Source organism: Myotis nattereri (genome assembly GCF_964212035.1).
Source record: "Myotis nattereri genome assembly, chromosome: 12".
Classification (NCBI taxonomy): Eukaryota; Metazoa; Chordata; class Mammalia; order Chiroptera; family Vespertilionidae; genus Myotis; species Myotis nattereri.
In genome coordinates, this window is record NC_138087.1 from 10,591,537 (window position 1) to 10,609,915 (window position 18,379).

Genomic DNA, 18,379 nt, shown 5'->3' on the forward strand with positions numbered 1-18,379 from the left:
GGGGGGAAGTCCAGCTGCTGCCGTTGTGTACAAAATGGTGCAGTTGACCTGTGTTTCCTGGGCTTGTGTTAGTGTGACCTGTTACCTGCCTATTTCCTGCCTTGCTGGCGGCTTACACCTCCCACTCCTGTACTCTCAGCCTCCAGGGCTGTGGAGGGGAAGCAGAGGAATGAGGAGAACACTCCGGGAAAAAGGCACGGAAGGGTCAGCTGACTGTGTGGTTGCCGGTTTTGGGTGGCACTGCTCAAAGGGCAAATGCTCTCTACGAGGTCGGTCCCTTTCACAGCATCTCAGCTGAGAGGCCCGTTCCCTCTGTCTCACGAAAGGGAATCCCTATGGAGGAGGCTGCAGACCGCGCCCTCAGCGTCCGGGCCGAGGCTGTGACTTCCCGGCAGGGCCTGTGCAGGAGATGGCGTCCAGCGTGCCTCCATCACAACGATGTGAACAATGAAATAGATTCATGTTCGAGGCGCGTTCTCATTAGGTGCAGCCTTCACGAAAAGTAATTAAAAGTTGGCAAATATTCTTTCTAGATGATTAATAGGTCATCTCCACTTTTCCTTTTGGGAGGTCAGTTGCCAGTTACCAAAAATGAAACACCTGCTTTTACATCCACGTGGCTGCTGCCCGAGGCTGAGCAGCACGCGGCATTCCCGGAGCTGTTAAATATGCCCGCGGTGCCAAAAAAAATGGGGCCTTGTGTTTACCCAAGTCCTGAATAAATATGGTGGATTTGGGGACACAGGTCTGATTAAAAACTTCTCCCTAAGCCAACAGGAGAGCTAAGCTAACTTACTCAGGTACATGTAATTTATGAAGACTGTGATTAGATGGCAATGAATGGTCATTTTGGTGGAATAAAGCACATTTAAAAGAAAGTGTCTCTGAATTTGAATTCCACTGAGTACAACCAGTATTTCCTATGTTCAGTTTCAGGGAGTGCAGGCTCCTCCACGACGTCTGCCTGAGCCAGGTGAGCAGTGAATATGCACTTCACTACTGAAGGGCTTGGAAACAGATTGCTGGCTCTATCCGAGGGGGCAGGAAGATGAGGTTATAAGGCAGAAACCCCGCTTAATAATTTTCTTTTCCACGTAAAGTATCCATTGACAAGCATCTCACTCCTTGTTCAGTTTACTGTAAACCTCGAATGCCTCAAGGGTCTCGTTCAGGTCAAAACCTTCCCATAAGGCTCCTGTCACCTTAGAGGTGGGGGCCCTTAGGAGGCTGAGAGTTGGTGATTGAACCAGAACACAGTGCGGAGGCCACATAGGTGGTTCTCATTGGACTCTTAATGCTCCCTCTGGTCCGGACTCATCACAACCACCATTTTCAACCTCCGGAAGTCGGTGGGGGACACACAAAGAGGAGGATACAGGGGCTCCAAGGTTTCAAGTCCGACTGGGTCAACGGAAGAGGGTCTGGCCTGGCGCGGCCCTCCCTCCCCTGCCTGTCAGGTCAGCAGCCCACCCCCTCCACTGAGGTCCTGCCCCACAGCGGCGGCAGAGCATCAGAAAGGGAATCCGTCTCTCTGGACTCCAATGAGCATGTGTTTCTCTGGAAAGATGAGAGAGGAGTCAGGACCCCCATGTTTCCAGGTCCAGGCTGCACTGGCTCCAGGTCTAGCCTGTATTAGCTCCTGGTCTAGCCAGCACCGGCTCCTGGTCTAGCCTGCACTGGCTCTAGGTCTAGCCTGCATTAGCTCTAGGTCTAGCCTGCACCGGCTCTAGGTCTAGCCTGCACCGGCTCTAGGTCTAGCCTGCACCGGCTCCTGGTCTAGCCTGCACTGGCTCCTGGTCTAGCCTGCACTGGCTCTAGGTCTAGCCTGCACCGGCTCCTGGTCTAGCCTGCATCGGCTCCTGGTCTAGCCTGCATCGGCTCCTGGTCTAGCCTGCACTGGCTCTAGGTCTAGCCTGCATTAGCTCTAGGCCTAGCCTGCATTAGCTCTGGGTCTAGCCTGCATTGGCCGTGTAGCCCGAGTCAGATGATAGAATCATGGCCACAATCAACTGGAAGGAGTTCAGGGATCACCTCTGTTGGTGTACTGGGACCACCGAGACAGCTCATGAAAGCATTCCTGGAATTTGGATTCAGTTGGTCTGGGGCAGCCCCGATCCTGCTTTTCTAGCCAGCTTCCACGGCGGGCCAGTGCTGCCTCTCCATGGACCCGTAATGCGTGAGCATCACCTGCTATGACAGTCTTGTCATAAAATGGATCGGCAAATGCTTTATGGGTCAGTTAGTAAATATCTTAGGCTTTGTAGGCCGTACCATTTGTCTCAACTACTCAACCCTTGTCATCATAGCCACAGACAATCTGCACGTGAATGAGGATCTGTCTTCTGATAAGTCTTGACAAAAGCAGGAGGCGGGCTGTGGGCTCAGGCTGCTGACCTCTCAGCACACGCTCCCAGCCCTCAAACGGGGTGCCCCGGCCTGACTTTCCTCCAGGGCTGCAGATAAGGTACAATCATACCATACACACTGTATGACACCTTCATTTATTTTAATCATCATTGAATCTGTCTTTATAAGTATTCCCTCTAGTTATTAGGCATCACATAAAAAGTAAGGATGTTAAAGAGATGACAGAAGGGACCACTTTGAAAGGAAATTGAAGAAGTTCCTTGGTCTCAGGAAATAGACACATGGAACTCTTTGTATCACTAATACCTCCATGAAGTAGAGCACAAATGGATGCTTATTAGAGCAGTGGTTCTCAACCTTCCTAATGCTGCGACCCTTTAATACAGTTCCTCATGTTGTGGTGACCCCCAATTTCATTGTTAAAAATTGAACATAATCAAAGCATAGTGATTAATCACAAAAATATGTAATTATATGTTTTCCGATGTTCTTAGGCGACCCCTGTGAAAGGGTCGTTCCACCCCCAAAGGGGTTGCGACCCTCAGGTTGAGAACCGCTGCGTTAGACGAAACCACCATGTTCCCGATGGCCTGACACCCTCACTGCCTTCGCAGAGTATTTCACTTAAAAAACATTCGATACACAAAGACATACCAAGAAGTTATATTATTTTTTATTCATGTTAGAATTTCTATCAGTGTTTGAACATTAACATTTAGAGAGTTTGTACATTTTTGCCTTCCAAGGTTTAAAATGAGAACCACACTAGGTCACAAATGGTAACTAGTACACAGTTCACAATTGCATGAATATTCACCCGATCTCCCTCTCTTAACACTGTTAAACGCTTTCTTTCTTGCTGTACTTTACAATGGAAAGTGTGCCCCACGCATGTCTCAGCGAAGTTTCCGACATTATGGATTCATCACATATAAATTCTTTAAAAATATACTTCTGTCAAAGACTTGATGACTACTATGTACACTACAAAAATAAATTTTCATATAAATAAATTATATGGCATACTTTTATCTTTGTAATTGAAATGACACAAACCCATTTCCACCAAAATTGGCAGGCAATGAGACCCAGTTTGAATATTTATTTCCTTTAAACTCCTTACACTAAAACCGACTATGAGACCTTAATGAGAATGTTATATACTCTGAACTATTTAACATTAGTAAGCACTCTATACAAATAAAAATTCTGTTCCAAAGTAAAACATAGCTGTAATAGTGTTTCCAATAGAAATAAAAATCCCTGCATTTTGTTATAAACTGGCATGACAAATACTGTAGGAAAACATTCTTATGATACAAAATTATAAATATCAGCAAAGATTTCTTTTAAAAAATTAAAACATCCAAATGAACAAACAAGACAGACAAAATAAAACTATTTTAAAAAGGGAGAGAAATTCTAGTTGCCTGCCAGCCCCGAGTTCTCCCTTTGCCAATGTGACTATCGGAGAAAGTTCCACGCTGAGCAGAAAGCAGGGGCTGGACAAGCTGTCAGGCACCACACGAGTTGGGCTCAGGAAAGGAGCAAGGGCACGCCGCGAGCCAGAGGGAAGCAGACCTCAGAATTTGCATCATCTCTCTCCTGAACACAGGACATGGACATTTTCCGAGCAGAGCTGGGTGTTAGGTAGACAGTATGGCTAAGGGAGGCACCAAACAGTAGCAGGGGGGCCAGCGGGCCCCTGGCATATTCACACACACCTGGGGCCCACAGGTGGCTTCCAATTAGCATCTTACAGTTATGCGTGTAGGGTCTGAGGTCACTGCACTGCTGGGTGCTGCAGGGGGCCGCTGCCTTTCGAGGAAGATTTTCCATGTAAAACAGGAGGGCACAACGGGAGGGAGCTGCCAGCTGTGCCTGCCTATAGTAACTTCGTTGGGGTGCCAAGTGCTTCCCCGACATGCTGGTCTCTGGCTAAGAGCTGAGGAAGACCAAGCCTCCGCACAAGAGAGAATGGACACAGAAGCAAATCTTCACAAATAATGCCTGGCCGGCACGTCTGCCTCCACACCCATCCTCAGTGGAGTGTGTGCACCGAGCATCTCCTGCTTGTCAATAAATGTCACATGGAAAGAACACTAGTCATGGTGAGAAGAAGAAAATAACTTAGTTAGGAAGTGTGCACCATCACGTTAACATAAACACACTGAGAAGGATCCTTCTAAATCCTACCAGACTTTTGACCCCGTATCGCCTTATTGAATGCTCACTGTTTATTTTTAAAGATGCAAACAGACCCAGAAAGCCCCAACCAACCGTGCAATTTAGGGAGAAAGAGAACTTAAATGGTAGGGACTCAAAACATCACCTCTAGGTTTATTGTGGGCACAGAATGGACAGGTTTTTCTACCTTGTAGCAGGGTCATTACCTCCAATGCATTTTTAATCCACTCTTAAGGTTTTTTTTATGTGTGCATTGGTCATGAGAGATACAACGAAGGCGGCACAACATGCGCATGCCCAGCTGAGGCTCAGCACGAGGCGTGCTCTCTAGCTGTTGAACAATAATGACGATGAACAGACATGAGCTCTAGACCCTGAGGTCCCAACGTCCACGACAGAGATCCGTGTGGAGGAACTCCTCTCCCCTGAGGCACGAGCAGGGTGCCTGGATGGCAGCAAGGATCTGAAGAGATGCCTTGGACTTGAAGTGAGTCTGACAACAGCATAAGGCGATGTTTTGGGCAGGGCCAGCCCCCACGCACTAGGCAATGCTCTCCCAGCCTGACCAGGGCAGAGCCCGCTAAGGGTGACAGTGAGAGAAAAACAAGAACAAACGATCACAGGACAGCACACGGGGAAATCACACACACGCTCACACGCAGCCAACAGGAGTGCCGCACCCAACTACACCTAGAAGCCACCGGGGTTAACGTGCTTTCTTCATATCTGCTCATTAAACAATAACAAAATTATCACGCATAGCGTGTTCGAAAGTTAACAGTAACATTTCATACTACCACAGGGTTGTGATATGCAAATTTAAAATATTTTAAACAGAAACCTTTACAAAATAATCCTATTATATAAGCAATATTTGCATAGAATTATACAGGTAAATGATACAATATTTAAGCAGCAGCAGGAGATGCTGGAATTTAAGACTAAGTTAAGCTTGGTTGGGGCACCGAGACCAATGTACAAACAGGACGGGCCTCGCCGCAGCCGCCCCACCGCCCACCCTGGGCCGGAGTGGGAAGCGCCAGACCACACGACTTTACATCATTCCTTCGTATTTACAGATGTGTACACCTCTTAAATATTTAAAGAAATATTTCACAAAATAATACAGCCGGTTACAGCGAACTGCAACCCCGGTGCAGGGCGTCGTCCCGACTCCGAGCAGCGCTCTCCTCGCGGGTGCGGGGGCTGGGCATTCCGATCTTTGGCCTCTTTGCTTCAGATTTACTCACCCTTTGAAAGGAAAAAGAAAAGGAAGTCACACGAAGTAACAGTCTATGAGTCCGTATTTACGAAGCACACTAATAGCTAAGAGAGTCTCTGTATGAGAGACCAGGGTGGGGGGCCGGCTGGGGCCGGCGGGCTTTCCAGGGGCTGGTCGGGACCCTTTCTTTGATTTAGGGCAGGTGCCGGGTGTGCTCACTTCGTGCCCATTCGCTGAGCTGTGCATTCATCACACACACCTGTAGGGCACGTGAATCAGGACTGAAACATCGGTGAAAGGGGCAGCTGTTCGCATCTCTGTTAGTCCACCACCCTCAACGGGTTCACAGTGGGGGTGAGACCCAATCTGGGACAACACTGGCCCAGTGATGAGAGCCTGGGCCCGGCAGCCCTGCCTTGGGGGTCAGGTCAGAGACGTTCAGGTCGGGACTTACCAATGCCAGGGGCTCCAAGCCCCAGAAACCCCAGGGGCGTGGCCTTGTGTCCCCCACCGCACGCACCTCAGCTGGAGCCGCTGCCCCGGGGCCGCTCCTCGCATTCCACATCCTGCAGCTCTATGACCTCCACCTTGGAACCCCTCCTCTCGCACCGGACGTTGAAAGGCACGTGGGGGTCCTCGAACAGCCCGGGGTCCGGCTGGGGGTAGTCCTCGTAGCCGGGGTACAGCCCCCCTCGGGGGTGCCGCCCGGGGGCGGGCGGGGGGTGCACAGCGACAGTCACGGACGCCGAGGCCGTCACGGTGGTGATGGGCTGGCAGTAGCTGGGCACGGAGCCGCCCGTGGCAGTGAACACTGGGTGCCGAGGGGTGTGCGCGCGGGCTCCCCGGGGGCCCACGCGGTCCCTATTGCTCGGGCCAGAATGCCCGTCAGTAGAAATTTCGAAAGCGTCTCTGCGCGGTCTGTAGGGGGGCGGCCGCAAGCCTTCTCTGGGAGGCTCCCGCTGGGGCTGCGGGCCTGGCCGTCCGGGTGGCAGGGATCCTGAGTCCAGGTGGGGCGGCAGTCGAGAACTGGAGGGTGGGTGATGCCTGGCTTCTGGGTGGACCACCTGCAGAGGGCGAGGCGGGTTAAAGCAGGCGGGGCGCTCACCCCAGGACGGGCATCCCCTGCTGCTCCCAGCCCTCCCTATGGGCCCTGGTTCCTGCCTGGTCACCCACACAGCTCTTCTTAACCCAGAGGCCATCGACCCCACAGAGGGCTGGGAGAGGCCCCGGGAGCCAACAAGGACCTTCCACTCACAAAAGAAAAACCCGTTATCTGACAACCTCCACGGCAGAGAGCGCCTTACTCAGACCCTACGTCTCAGGCTCGGCCTCACCAGCACAGCTGGCCGGGCACAGAACAGCTGCCCACAAACGCAGGGCTGTGGTCGGAGAGGCTCTGAGCTGCCTCCCTCCCAGCCTACACCCCCTGCTCAGGAGGGCCAGCTCCGGAACTCCTCTGAGAACTGCTAAGCATCTGGCCCTGGCTCGCCCAGATGCCAGGCCCTGGCAGGACTATCTATACACACTCTGGTGCATACAGCAGCCATTAGGGACATGTAGCTATTTGCATTTAAATGAACTAAAAATCAAAATCCAGCCTCTGGGTCTCCCTCGCCACATTTCAAGCGCTCAACAGCCACACGTGGCTACAGCCCGCATCTGCCCGGGCGCAGACAGTCCTGCGGGGGCCGCGCTGCTCGGCCTGCGGGTGAGGAATCCGGCTTCTGGGTCTCTATACAAAGCGGAGAGCAACACAGTGGCCACATCAATCAAAAGGACCGTGACCAACTTCAAAGTCGTTCAGCTTGTACCTATTTTTAGGCTCCCGCTGAACTAAACCAGATTCACACTGCAGCTCAGCAGGCATCACCCCGGGGGGCAAGAGGAGGAAAATTTAGGTTATTTGGTTGGCCCTTCTCTCTTTCACGGAAGGCGTGCTCTGGCCGGGCCTGGAATACCCATTTCCTGGAGGGACAGCAGGAGGCCCTCGGTGGGGGGAATCTGAGCGGCAGAACTGGCCTTGGAGAAGTCCTGTGTGCTGTGCTCTAGGACTGGGGGCTGAGGACAGCCTGGGAGCAGAGCAGAGGAGTCTGGGCCCTGGGAAGGGGCTCCCAGCTTTCCTGAATGGCCTAAGGCTAAGCTTCTCACCACCTAGAACATGTACCTGGAGCCACAAAAGCTCCTGGTAAAGTCTTAGATAATAAGAACAGAAATAATTTTGTAACCAAGGGCAATTAAAGATAATAGAAATGAGAGAAAACAAAAATAGACCACTTCAGCTAGCAATAAAAATCCCACTCTGTTTTTTAAAAGTATCATTTTAAAACGCTATGCAGCTTAAAAAAAAAAAAGAGAGAGGCCAGGCCTCCTCTCCCTCGCTGCTCAGCTCAAGCACCGAGGCCGAAGGTACAGCCGCTGCTTCGTGTAGCTCCCGCGACGGCCTCTGCCTTTGTGTCGCGCGGGAGAGCCAACTCCACGACACTGACACTTCCAGTGTCAGAAGAGTCAAATACTGGCACCTGCCTATGGCTCCACCTAACGCCCACTTTGCTTTTGCACCGGGTTGGCGGACTTGCTGCTCAGAGCAGGGCGGGCTGCCGAGCGGACTTACGGAGGAGCGGGCGAAGACGGGGTTCTCCGTGGCCTCCACGATCACCTGGTGGGCAGGGCCCCTGCTGCCCTGCTGGGCCTCGTACTGCCGGAGCTCCTCGCTGATGCCCGACACCGTCGTCTGAGAACTGTACTCCGAGTCAGAGGAGTCAGACCCGTTGTTCGCGTGACCGGGGGGCACGGCGAAGCGGACCGCGCTGGGGGGCGGCTCGGGGGAGGGCGTGGGCAGCCGGCTCAGCCCGTTGGCTGGAGACACCTGTGTGAGAGGACTCTATTCAAAGTGCTATCACCCACGTGCCCGTTGCTCGGGCCTCTGTCCCCCTCACCACGACGCTGTACCTGCCCGTCCCCCCCCACCCCCCCCCCCCCCGCCGCCACCGGGAGGCCCCCCAGGTCTGCGGCTGGAGCAGGAGCACCGCCCTCGCTCACATTGCCAAGGCCGGCGGACCTTTCTCTCCTGCCCGCCCCACATCCATCTGGAGTGGAAAATGCTTTACTGATAGGGGCCCAACAGGACTAAGGTGCCAATCACATGGTTAAAACAAAACAAAACAAGGACCAGTACTACAAGCGCAAAACTATCCCATTAAAGAGAAAAAAGCAATAGTTCTTGAGATGTTTGCTGAAAAAGTAACCCCTCAGTCATGGGAATTTACCTAAAATACCTAGATTAAGAGCGACACCAGGAAAAACAGCGTTCGCACTCCGCCCGGCACGGGTACTGACCTCAGGGTACGGCCCGAAGAAGGACAGCAGGACTGGAAGCAGCACCAGCCCGTTGAGGACCCCCAGGATCGTCAGGATCGCCAGGACGGCAAAGAAATACCTTCAGGATGAAAGGGACACAGAAGCTCTCACTGAGAACTGTGGCAACGACAACCTGAGCCACGATTCACCTGCCCGAATGCTACACCGTGTCGTCAGACCCAAATGAGCAAGACCCACACGGAGAAAAGGCTGTTACGAAACTGCGGTTCAAATCAGCACAAGATTAGATTTCCCCCCCACTTTATGATTTTGAGGGCTGCATTGCACAACCCGAAGTTCGTGAAGGAAGAAAAGCATTAGTTTGTTAACTTGCTGAGCTCTCATGACATGGCATGTTATTTATGAACGAGCTACACCAGCGGTTCTCCACCTGTGGGTCGCGACCCCTTGGGCGGCCGAACGACCCTTTCACAGGGGCCGCCTAAGACCATCCTGCATATCAGATATTTACATGACGATTCGTCACAGTAGCAACATGACAGTTACGAAGTAGCAACGAAAATAATTTCATGGTTGGGTCACCACACGAGGAACTGTATTTAAAGGGCCAGAAGGTTGAGGACCACTGAGCTACACAAACTCAAAAATATGGGATGCGAACTGAATGGCCGAGCAGGCTGAAAGCACAAGCACAGTGCAGAGGGCCGTCCATGAAAACCCAGCGGAAGCAAACAAATGGAGCGGAGGGTGCAGAGCCTGAACAATCTGGCCCAGGAGGAAAAGCAGCCGCCGCACAGCAGCGGGCCCCTGCGAAACGGTCTGCACCCCCGCGGCATCTCCGCGTCTCCGGCGTCAGGTAAGGCTTTCCCTGCGCTTTCATTCATCGCGACTCTCTGTCTAGAATCCTGCGAGCGCCAGTTTAACCAAACAACTGCCACCTTTCTGAGGCCAGGACCCAGCTTTCTGCGAAGAAGACGCTGCCCATTCTGTGTTTGCTGGGGCGCTGGCGGAGGGGGGAGGGCGGGCCACAGTGATGGGGCTGCTCTGTGGCCAACCTTTTGTTGAACAATTTGGCGTCTCTGAATACCCTTGTTTTGCATCGGCCTATTCAAACCTAAAGGCCGCAGCAGCAGCAGGAGGAGGAGGAGGAGAGCGCACCAGTGGCCCTGCTCTCCCACCACTGAGGGCTCAAGTCTGGGGTCGGTCGTGAGCACCAAGGTAAGCCTGTCCTCCCGGGACAGCCACGGGCGGACGCTCCATCTGGGGAGGCGCAGGCGCCACGCGAGCAGGCGTTCCTGTAACTAATGATTTCTAGGCCGTTTTGCTGGGAGTGGGCTGCGGTGGTGGTGGTGGGGGTAGGGGGGCGAGGGGGCGCCTCAGGATGTTCTGGGAAGAGGGAGGGCAAATATCTCTCTGTTAATGGTCCTCTTGATCATAAAACAGAACAGGCACCAAACTTTGCCATTTCTATATATGTTTCGACATTAGATGAAAGGAGAGAGAATCCCTATAAAAATACAAATACCTCGCAGCTATTGTAAACACTGGGAACTTCTGAGCTGCATTAGTAAAAGCCAAGCAGCCGGCATCCTGCTCTAATGTAAACTGCGGGAACTTTAGGCAGAGGCATACATCAGCAGCAGGCATTAAGACATTTGCATCCCATCCATCTAACTATAGAATAAACAGACCAATTAGATTGCTGACGCTTAGTGTATACAATGTCTGCTCATCTAGGCGACCCCAGCGAGGGCTTTATCAGGTTAATCCATCCAGTTCTAGAAAATGGGAAGCCCTTTTAAGCGCTTGAAACAGGAACTCTGGTATCTCTGGGAGAGAAGCGGCAGCCAGGGTGAGATGAGAGAGCTGGGCTTCCCTGCCCGCCATCCAGGGTCCCAGCTGCTTGCTCAGCTTCAGGCCAAGTCACCTCTGTGCGGCCCCCTTGGCATCCCCACAAGACAGCTCGGCCCTCTGAGGTCCCGTCATGCCCTGCGCTCCCCACGGCTTTGAGTTGCGTGTGAACTCCTCTCTCCCGTAACTTCCATGGAGGGGGAGGGTCCCTGTTACTTGCTGTTGTGTGAAATGGCACTTGTGAGGTGCTTGTCACATTGTCCAGTGAGAAATTACAGAAGAGAAAGTCTTTTGATATAGGGGCTTTTAAAAATAACATGAACGACTAATGCCTGACTAAATAAATGCATGGAAAGGAAATGCAGGAAAAGTCAAATTAAGAGCTTAAAACAAAGCCCAGAACAAAACCTTACCCGAGTGCAGGCATGTATCTATCTGGTATTGGCAAACAAGAATGTACCAACTGGCCTGTTCAGTGATCAATAGTCTGTGTTGAGGACACCAGCAGAATGGAACCACCCAGGAGTCACCTTCCCACCCAACGAAATCCACGGCCTCTACAGGGCGCCTCGCCAGCTCACAGCACACGGTGTGAGACGGGTGGGCGCACTCTCATGCAGTGGGCCGAGGTCTGCCTCTCGTTCTAGGAAGGCTCTGCGACGCTGAGCCGCCCGCCCGATGGGTTACGCCCCACACCCATGCACTGATGTTTTTTCTGTAATAAACTGGCTGAAACTGAAAGCCTCCTTCTTTGCACTTGAAAACCAAAGGTCTACCCAAGACACACACACGCACACACACCAGGAAAGCCTGGCTGGCTTCTCCCTCCAGATCCCTGCAGCATCGCCAACCGTCCAGCCATTTCTCACATTTGGTTCTAAGCCTGGATCAGTGGTTCTCAACCTTCTGGCCCTTTAAATACAGTTCCGCATGTTGTGACCCAACCATAAAATCATTTTCGTTGCTACTTCATCACTGTCATGTTGCTACTGTGATGAATCGTCATGTAAGTATCTGATATGCAGGATGGTCTTAGGCGACCCCTGTGAAAGGGTCGTTCAACTGCCAAAGGGGTCGTGACCCACAGGTTGAGAACCGCTGCCCTGGATCCTCATTCCCGTGATGCTGCCGCCTTCCTTCCCTGAGCTGGGCAGCGCCAGCCTGGGGAGTGGCTGCTGCGCAAAGCGGCAGACCTGCTCAGGCCAGTACCTGCTCTTGCCCTGCTGTCCTCAAATTCTTTTCAAAAGGGACCCCTGCTCTCCTTCTACACGTCACAAAGTCACATTCTTCAGTAAACTCACAGACACTCCTTGCCTTCAGTTCCAAAGAGGTCGTCCAAACTGGGCTTGGATTTCCGAAACGTGACACCCAAGTCACGTCTTAAATGTGTCCTGAATCGTAGTGGAGCGCAAGGCTGAAAACTGGGCACCTGACTTTACCTCCACTTCTTAAATGAACAAAGTCCAGGTGACAGTTTTAGGCAGCTATGTTTTCCCTGACACAGTTTTGAAGGAGAAGTGAAGGTCAAATGCAGTCAATTACTGGGAACCACGGCGGTCTCTTTCTGTGGGTATTTCTAACCCCGAACGCTTTCCCTGGGCTTGGGGTACTGGCTGACCGTTGGGCCTGGAGCGGTGGAGCTGCTTTTGCTGCTACCCCCAAACCCTCCATCTTTTCTCCCCGAGATAATCCCCAGGATGGCCCTGGTGGAGGGCTTGTCTTCATACCTCTCAGCGTATCTCGGAGTAAATAAACTAAAAATAAAGTGGCATCACAGACGGTGGTCATCAAAACGTGTTGTATACCTTACGTAGATATGATTTTTATTCGCCAATTATAAATCACACCTCAAAGGTGGGCGGAAGGTGAGTCATAATGAAGAAGAAATGATGCAATCTACCACGGACAGAAGGAAACGAGCAACAGAAATCACACGAGCGAGGAGTAACGATTTCCAAACACGCCTCCTCCCCTCCTCCTGCTTACCTGACGATGAAATCAAACTCCGACCCCGCCAGCATCAGCACCCCCAGCAGCGTGGACACGGCCCCGTCCAGGACGGGCGCGAACATGTGCTCCAGGGCGAGCACGGCCCTGCGGTTCTTGTCGCCGATGGCCGTGAGGAAGGCCTGTGCAACAGAGAGGGCAGGCGGTCAGTCCTGGGCGTGACCCGGGCAGCTCTTTCTTCTGCCGCGACAGGACCTCTCAGATCTCCCTGGGAACGTTTAACTGGGGCTACTCAACTAGAAAAATCTGGGCTTACACCAAAGCGACCTGCTCAGGACACCGGGTCATATCTGGTGTTGACGTAAATCTTGAACAACAACAACACGAAGAGGGAAAGCATACTTGCCTGAAATTAAAAACCAAACCACAACGATACAGAAATGAGCCAAATGGGCTCTTCTTTTCACCGCTACTCGCCCTTGAGCTTTCTCCCCCAATCCAATTCTCTCCCACCATTAGCACGGAGACCTCAGGCTGTGAAAGTGACAGCACTCAGCCGGATATCTGGACGGTCAAGACCTGAATTCTGAGTGGACTTAACTCCACGTCACATGCAACTAGGTGCTAAGTATTTGCCTCCTCGTGATTCTGCTGAGGTTAGAATTTCTATCACTGGGTTCAAACTAATGTGCTTGTAGCACTTCTCAGCACCACGGACGCATCACAAGAAAAAGACAGGATTGTAAATTCAATCCTGGTCTGACCACAGGTGGACATACCCTGTCTCCTCTGCGTTCTCTAAGCTCTGCCTGGTCAAGAATGCGGTTTTTCTAAATGGCAACTTGACAGAGTCCCAGAGTACCAGACTGTTAGCTCCAGACTGCTGGCCTGGGCTGAGAGCGTGACCCAGGGCTGATTAAATGTGGGCCAGTTACTGTTATAGCCTGCCAGGCCCTACAGCTGAACCCAAAACGGGGAGTGGGGATGGGCTGGGCCGGGCACAAGTTCCCTCCCCTGCAAGCCGGGCTGTGCTGAGAAAAGAGGGCTAGGAGGTGCTGAGGGCCCAGCTTCGTAAACCCCGGCCTACACCGCACTGCAGGCGCCCTGCCCTCGCGCACGCGCCCTGCACAGGGACAGGAAGCTTCCTTCCCTTTACGGGTCACACCCCGGCCCGGTGTGCAGTGAGTCTTCGTTCTTTTCTCTGAAGTGGGCTTGGGTTCTCCACAGGCCTAGTCGGGAGCCTTCAGGGCCCGTCTAGCTGCCTTTCTCTCTTGGGAGGAAAGACCGCGTTGTGGGGAGCCTGTTACTCTGCTGTACTTGGGCCGTGAGGCCGTAAGGGTCGGGATGGCTTATCCTCTCAGTCAACGTCTGTCACCGACACAGCACACTGACAGGGGACATTCACGGGCGAAGAATGCATGTCACCACCAGCAGCCGCTGCCCGCTTTAAACACACACTCACCCCAGGACGGGGAGGAGCACTGTGTCCTGTGTGCAGACAGTCTCTCGGTGGAGACTTGGGCCCCAAGCCCTGAGCAAGCGCTGCTGCTCCCAGGGCCCAGTTGGCTCCTGATCCCCCTTAAATGCTGGGTATTAAGAGACACCCTTCACTGTTTATTCAGCCCCGGTGTGGGTGCTCACGACGGCACCACCTCATGGGCAGAGACCGGGCACCACGCAGTGTGAAGCCTGGCGCAGGCGTTCCCATTGCAAGAACCTGAGCGAAGACACATCTGGCGCGTGCAGTGCCAGCGACCACTGCATCCGCGTCCGAATAAAATGACTGTGGGATCCTAATTCACGCACAGCGTTTTCTCCTTCTTGAAGAAATGATATTAGAGTTATGTGTCTAGGCTGTCGGGAGCCTTCCTTTCTCCCTCCTCCCAGTTCAATAGAGAAAGTAACTTGGGCAGGTTCAAAACTGAGCAGCTTCTGTTTCTGTATGACCAGCGTTTCACACTGCACACTGGGACAAAAATGGGTCAATTTCAACAAGACATTCCTCTGAACCACAAAGGTGTGCACTCTTTCTCTAAGTTGCATGAAAGTGGCCCTGAACGAGTCCTGTGGAGGACCATGGCAGGCACGGGGCGGGAGCAGATGCCCAGACACACATGTGCTGAGCGCTGAGCCCAAGGAAAAGCAATGCCGGAGATGACAAAAGCAAAGCTAAACGTAATTAGATCAATCCCAATGCTTGGGGCCCTAGCGAGGGCAATCCAACCGTCCGTCTTTACTCAGTCAATGAACAGTCCCGGAATGCCGACCCACAGCCCAGGGACTCAGCCATAAGCACGGCGCACGGGCACATGGCTCACCCCGCTGTGAGGCTCCGGAGTAATTCTCTGATACACACAGACAAGGGGCTCGTCTCCTGGGCTTAGGGCTCCTGCTGAAGTTTGCTTCCCTCCAACAAAGCATTCACAGGACGGGGCACAGGAAGAGGGGGGAGCCTTCCTGTGGAGCACACTCGTTCTCGACCCTGGAGGCCGGAAGGCGGAGGAGCCGGGTGGGCTCAGGTGGGAACGCGGCCTCCGCGCCGAGCACCTGGCCTGCGCTCACCAGTCCCAGCGTGTCTCCGCGGCTGCCAACTGGCCGCGCCCTCAATTATGCCATCCCCAGCGAGCCTGAGTGTGGTCTTACGTTATCCCTGCTTGATTAATGTGGTTTTTAACACTGTGTGTGGTCCCGTGTGCACACGCGCGTGCGCACACACACACACACACACACACACACACTCTGCATGTCTTGGAAACACAGTCGACAACTTCAGGACCTATGGTGCCGCTAATGACAACACCGAATAAATGGCATCCTTCGCTGACCTTCTCCTCAGATTCCTTAAGAGGGAAAGGAGTCCAGGCAAATTCCAGCCACTCCTAGGGAATGCCAGTGCCAGTCCACGTGTGGGTACTGGGTGTGTTCCTTGATGGAGGGGAAAATGAAAAGGCTCCCAATGTGGAGGCTGGGAGAGCGAGAGGGTATGCTGCTTTTCCACACAGGGGCAGCTGGCACGTCTCCCTACCAGAGCAACGTGAACGGTGAATTCCACGCCGATGCCGACAGACGCGATCAGGATAACCACGGGCACGGCGCTCAGCTTGATTCCGATGAGGCCCATCATGCCAAAGAGCTCGACCGTCATCAGCGCCAGGACCGTCACCTGTCAGAGGGCACAGGGATGAGTGGCTGGGCACAGACTCGCTCTAGGGATGGAAACGAGGGGAGGGTGCAAGTCCTGGTGTGGCCTCACTTCAGATTGACAGCCGAGAAAGCCCCGGCCCCCAAATGCAACGCAGGCACTGCCTTGCTGCAGCGCCAACCACTATCCTGACCTCTAGTGCAACCTCCCCGACCTGGGCAGGGAGCCTGGAGCCTGGAGCCCGCTCTGGGACAGCAGGAACATGAAAGCAAAGCGCAGTATGCCACCGCGAGCTGTTTCTCCCACATCCCTGCTCTAGAAAGCATTAACGTTTCCAAAACTCCACCAGAGCAACCTATGGAGACTTACACAAATAAGAACTCATCACTAGCTTCACATTTCCTTCGGTTTGGATCTTGCCCATCCCTCAACTTTGTAAACGAGTGGATGCTTTAGTGTTGGGCTGTCTGGCCCTCTATCCTAAAGAATACAGATAGGATGGGGTGAATAAAAGTTCTTTCAGCGAAGGGAGCTGCGCTTCTGTCCGGAGCCCACGGAGTAAGTGAGGATGACTGGCAGCAAGGGAAGCAGGAGAAAAGAGACTTGCCGGCCGCCCATGCGGGTCGGGTTACAACCCCCTCCCGCCGAAGAAACGGAGAGCAACTGGGGTGGACAAAGCAAACGGTCAAACCCAAGGAAAAGCGTTTCTCTGCCTTGTAACCATTTGCGAGGAGATGGAAAGAAAATCTGTCAGGTAGATTTTGGAGCTTCTTGGGCCAAAGGGGAGGAAATGCAAATAAAACAATAAACTTGACACAGGAGGGAGGAGGCGTGGGGCTGGGGCAGCGGGCAGCGGTGATAGGGGAAGAAGCATCGTGAAAGTCTCCTTTGCTCTCTCTCAATGAGCTAGTGAAAGACGGACAACATCCACTGCTTAAGTACCACGGAAAGCCCTGCAGACTAAACACCGACCTTTTAACAAACCTGCTGCAAAAGCTTGTGGTGCGGGAGCGAGACCTGGCCTCTTGTGTTTATAATTTTGGCGTTTAAGTCTATACCACAGTTCATGGAATCTAAACACTGCCATGATTTTATTAGACTCTACATAAAACTTTCTTCAAATCTGAGAGTATTATACGTGGAGAAAGGATGCCAAAAAGTAGGTGAGCAATACTAGCTTATCATTTCCCTCAGGAGTTAAAATACACACAACACATACAACCACTCCATTCCTACTCACTGTCCCACCTCCTCTAATCGTCCCTCTATTCAGCAGAACCTTCTATGTATGAGGTCTAAAGTGATCCCGAAATGACACTTGAATTGAAAAAAATTAGTTATGTTTTGAGTGTTTGCATTTCATAAACGCTTGGCGCTGTCACGGAAAGAGTGCGTAAACAAAACGTTTAAGGCTGCAGGAAGGGGACACAGGAGGGAGGCCATTAAAGGCTCTCCCTAACCCCGGACCTCGCCACCTCCTGCAGAATAAATACAGTGCGGGTGATGCAATCTATCCCCGGCCCCAGAGGCCCAGACATAAACAAAACTGCCGGCTGCAGAAAGAGCTAGGCCGAAAGGAATGCGCCTTCCACAAAGACCCTCAGAATAAACTCACAATGATCCCCGCGGTCCAGGGGTTCAGGAGGAAGACGGCGCACACGAGGAACGTGCAGGCCAGCACCACGCTGATGGACAGCAGGAGCCAGTGGCGCAGGCCGATGTACTGCTCCCAGAAGAGGAAGGGGTAGCCGTTGGGGTAGCTGGAGAGCCCCAGGCTCGTGTAGTTGTTGCAGATGGTCCTGACTTTTTCAATCGCTTCCACGAAGTCTGAGGTGTCATGCAAGCCGTTGAGGTAGAAAGGAAACTGGGCGTATTCGATGGGCTCTGCGGCTGGGACTGCACAGGAAGGCGGAAGGGAGAGAGCCGTGGGTTAGGGGCTCCTTGCAACACTGCAAAGGTCCATGGCTGGGGTCCAGGCACGGGAGAGAAGGGACAAGTTCCCCTTGCTGGCTGGCCCTACCAGATGTGTGTGCCCAAATTCTCCATCATTACAGCAGACAGAGAGAGGACCCTGCAGGGAAGTCCGCGTACCGCTCCTCTTACAGCGTCGAGGGCGAACACGAGAGAGTCCTCAGCTCTAAGAACGGCAGAGTTTGGTTTACATTTTTTAAAGCAAAAACTAACCTTTGCTTGTTTTTTGGGGGGAGCCTGTGATCTGCGTATTGTTTGACCTTTGGTCTCAGCGTTCTGGAAGCAGCCACTTTTGCAAGGGGTCTAAACAACTTGAGAATTCAATCGCAGGAGCATTTTCTGTTCAGCTGACACAAGTGAAAATACTACGTTCA

At 52.8% G+C, this 18,379-nt stretch overlaps 1 protein-coding gene across 1 annotated transcript in view; it reads right to left on the reverse strand.

Annotated features, from left to right (window-relative positions):
* Positions 1–3,455: 3,455 nt before the first annotated feature.
* Positions 3,456–18,379, reverse strand: part of PTCH1 (patched 1) — a 67,035-nt gene continuing 52,111 nt past the window's right edge. Inside the window, exons 18-24 of the mRNA XM_081103535.1 lie at positions 17,650–17,930; positions 15,918–16,055; positions 12,932–13,074; positions 9,113–9,212; positions 8,388–8,642; positions 6,297–6,840; positions 3,456–5,805 (exon numbers count right to left, since the gene is read on the reverse strand). Coding sequence (XP_080959661.1) covers positions 6,298–6,840; positions 8,388–8,642; positions 9,113–9,212; positions 12,932–13,074; positions 15,918–16,055; positions 17,650–17,930 — 1,460 coding nt within the window. The 3' untranslated portion in view covers positions 3,456–5,805; position 6,297. The remainder of the gene's footprint in view (positions 5,806–6,296; positions 6,841–8,387; positions 8,643–9,112; positions 9,213–12,931; positions 13,075–15,917; positions 16,056–17,649; positions 17,931–18,379) is intronic.